A 2513-nucleotide genomic window follows, 5' to 3' on the forward strand; every position below is an offset into this window, starting at 1 on the left:
TTATTTTACTTTATTTCCAGAAATTTACTCATTGACTTCCATATTATTTTTGGTTTGAGGACTTCCTTTGATATTTTTGTACTACTAAAATCATATATGGTGTTAATTTGTTTCCTTTAAGTGGCAAAGTGTTTAATTATGGTTAAGTTGGAATTTGTAGTTTTCTCTCTACCCTCAGTATGCCAAAGTATTCTAATTATGTAAAGTGAAAACAGTTCTGGAAAGAACTTCTATGTTGTGAAGTCTGCTTTCAGAAATTTCAGGTTTTGATTAATAATGCAACCACAGACATTTGTGAAGCCATTCCAAAAACATAATCAAATCATTTTTTGTTATTAAAAATTATTCAGAAAATGATTTTACAGTTTAATATTCTATTTGTTTTGGTTCCCTTAGCTATTTGCTTTTTATAAAATATTTCTTCATAGAATATCTACTACCTACAATAAAATATGAAGACAATATTAGCATACTTTTGATCTATGGATTTAACCACATTAAGTATCTCTGTTAACCTGATAATGTCTCAAGTATGTAGTGCAAACAGGACTTATGATTTTTTTCCAACAAGATTTTTTCAATAATATTGCTTATTCTTGCTAAAAAAATTATGCTCAGATTAATATATCTTATACTATTGTGTTTTAATCAGTGATACATGTTGTTACTTTTTCTTTTTTGACAAAGTTAAAGGAGGATATTCTTCACTCAGCATGGACAGGGAGAACTGGACCATGGTGACTGAGATTACTCTTATAGGAATACCATCCACTAGAGCCCTTGGGAGCTTCTTCTTTTTGATTTTTTTATTGGCCTACTTGGTGACAGTCCTTGGAAACACCCTCATCATTATCCTGATTCTTGTAGATTATAGGCTTCACTCACCCATGTATTTCTTCCTTAGCAATCTCTCTTTCAGTGAAATATTAACCACGACCTGTGTGGTTCCTACAATGCTGAGAGGCTTCCTGTTGGAGAGGAAAAGCATCTCATTTAATGGATGCTTCACTCAGTCCTATTTCTACTTCCTTTCTGGATGCACTGAGTTTATCCTTTTTGCTGTCATGTCCTATGACCGCTATGTGGCCATTTGCAACCCTCTTCAGTACCCTATGATTATGACTAGCTCACTCTGTGTTCATCTTGTCATCCTCTCCTGGGTGGGTGGCTTTCTCCTGATCCTCCCATCCACTGTCCTTAAGGCAGGACTGCCATACTGTGGCCCCAATGTGATTGATCATTTTTTCTGTGACAGTGCCCCTCTCCTCCACTTGGCCTGTGCTGACATCCGTTTCATAGAGCTGTTGGACTTCCTCAGCTCCCTGGTCCTGCTCATCAGCTCCCTCTCCCTCACAGTGGTCTCCTATGTTTACATCATCTCCACCATTCTGAAGATACCCTCAGGCCAAGGTCAACGTAAAGCCTTTGCTACCTGTGCCTCTCACTTCACTGTGGTCTCTATGGGCTATGGAATCTCCATCTTTGTCTATGTCCGCCCCTCACAGAAGAGCAGCCTGCACCTCAACAAGATCCTCTTCATCCTCTCCAGTGTCGTCACACCACTCCTGAATCCCTTCATCTTCAGTTTACGAAATGAAACCATGAAAGCTGCTCTGAAGGACACCTTGACCAAAGGTCAGAACTTTCTGAAGGAAATAAGATTCCAGTGATAGCATTATGAGACTCATCCCAAACCTGAGTATTTTTATGTACTGCCATGATTAATTCAGAAATTATTACTAGAAAAGGAAGAAGTTCTTGTTATTTATGCTTTTTAATATTTATAATCATAATGACATAGGGAAGCCAGATACATGTACATATTATTTTTAAGATGATTAATAAATATTAAAAAAGTAATTTGGTAGTGGAAGTAATGTACCTTGTAATACTTTATGTAGTACTTTATGTGTGCCGATGGCAGTAATGTTGCTTAAGGATGGTTAAAGTAATAGTAGTATAGCAATGATGGCCTACATGTGTGTATATTCTTTGAGTTTATATTTTACTAATAAAAAAGAAACTGTCAACAATATAGGAAACACTGACACACTCACACACACACAATGGATAAAAATCATCAAATACTAAATTCTGGGGGATTTAAACTTCTATGTAACCTAGTACTGACAAATATTTAGAAAAATATTTCTATTAATCATTTTAGTTTTATTTATATATCACTCTTTTCCATAGATTTATAATTTCCATTTTTATTTATATCAGTTCAAGCATTTTCTTCTATATGAAATTCATGTTTTTTCCAATGAGAAAGATTTCTTTCCCCAATGAACTTAACATGTATTTCAACTAGAAAAGGATGATTACTTCAGAGAGGTGAGATAATGAACAACACATATATTACATAAATATATCTATCATTGTTTTTTGAATTTTATTGTACTATAAGAGTAGTAATTCATTTATTGTAATCTTTCCCAAACAAATGATTATCCATGTCAGGAAAACATTGACTTTCTTATAAAAGACTAACATCAGCACTAGACAATAAT

General features: G+C 34.5%; 1 protein-coding gene across 1 annotated transcript; it reads left to right on the forward strand.

Annotated features, from left to right (window-relative positions):
* The first annotated feature begins 713 nt into the window (after nt 1-713).
* On the forward strand, nt 714-1670 carry LOC110259604 (olfactory receptor 6M1-like). Its single transcript, XM_021085081.2, has one exon. It carries the CDS (start codon nt 714-716, stop codon nt 1668-1670), a length of 957 nt encoding a protein of 318 aa, XP_020940740.1.
* The last annotated feature ends 843 nt before the right edge of the window (nt 1671-2513 follow it).

The sequence above is a fragment of the Sus scrofa genome, chromosome 2, assembly GCF_054392235.1.
Source record: "Sus scrofa isolate SSC_HxYL_T2T_F1_AM1 chromosome 2, Sscrofa_HxYL_maternal_Yorkshire_Landrace_v2.0, whole genome shotgun sequence".
Classification (NCBI taxonomy): domain Eukaryota; kingdom Metazoa; phylum Chordata; class Mammalia; order Artiodactyla; family Suidae; genus Sus; species Sus scrofa.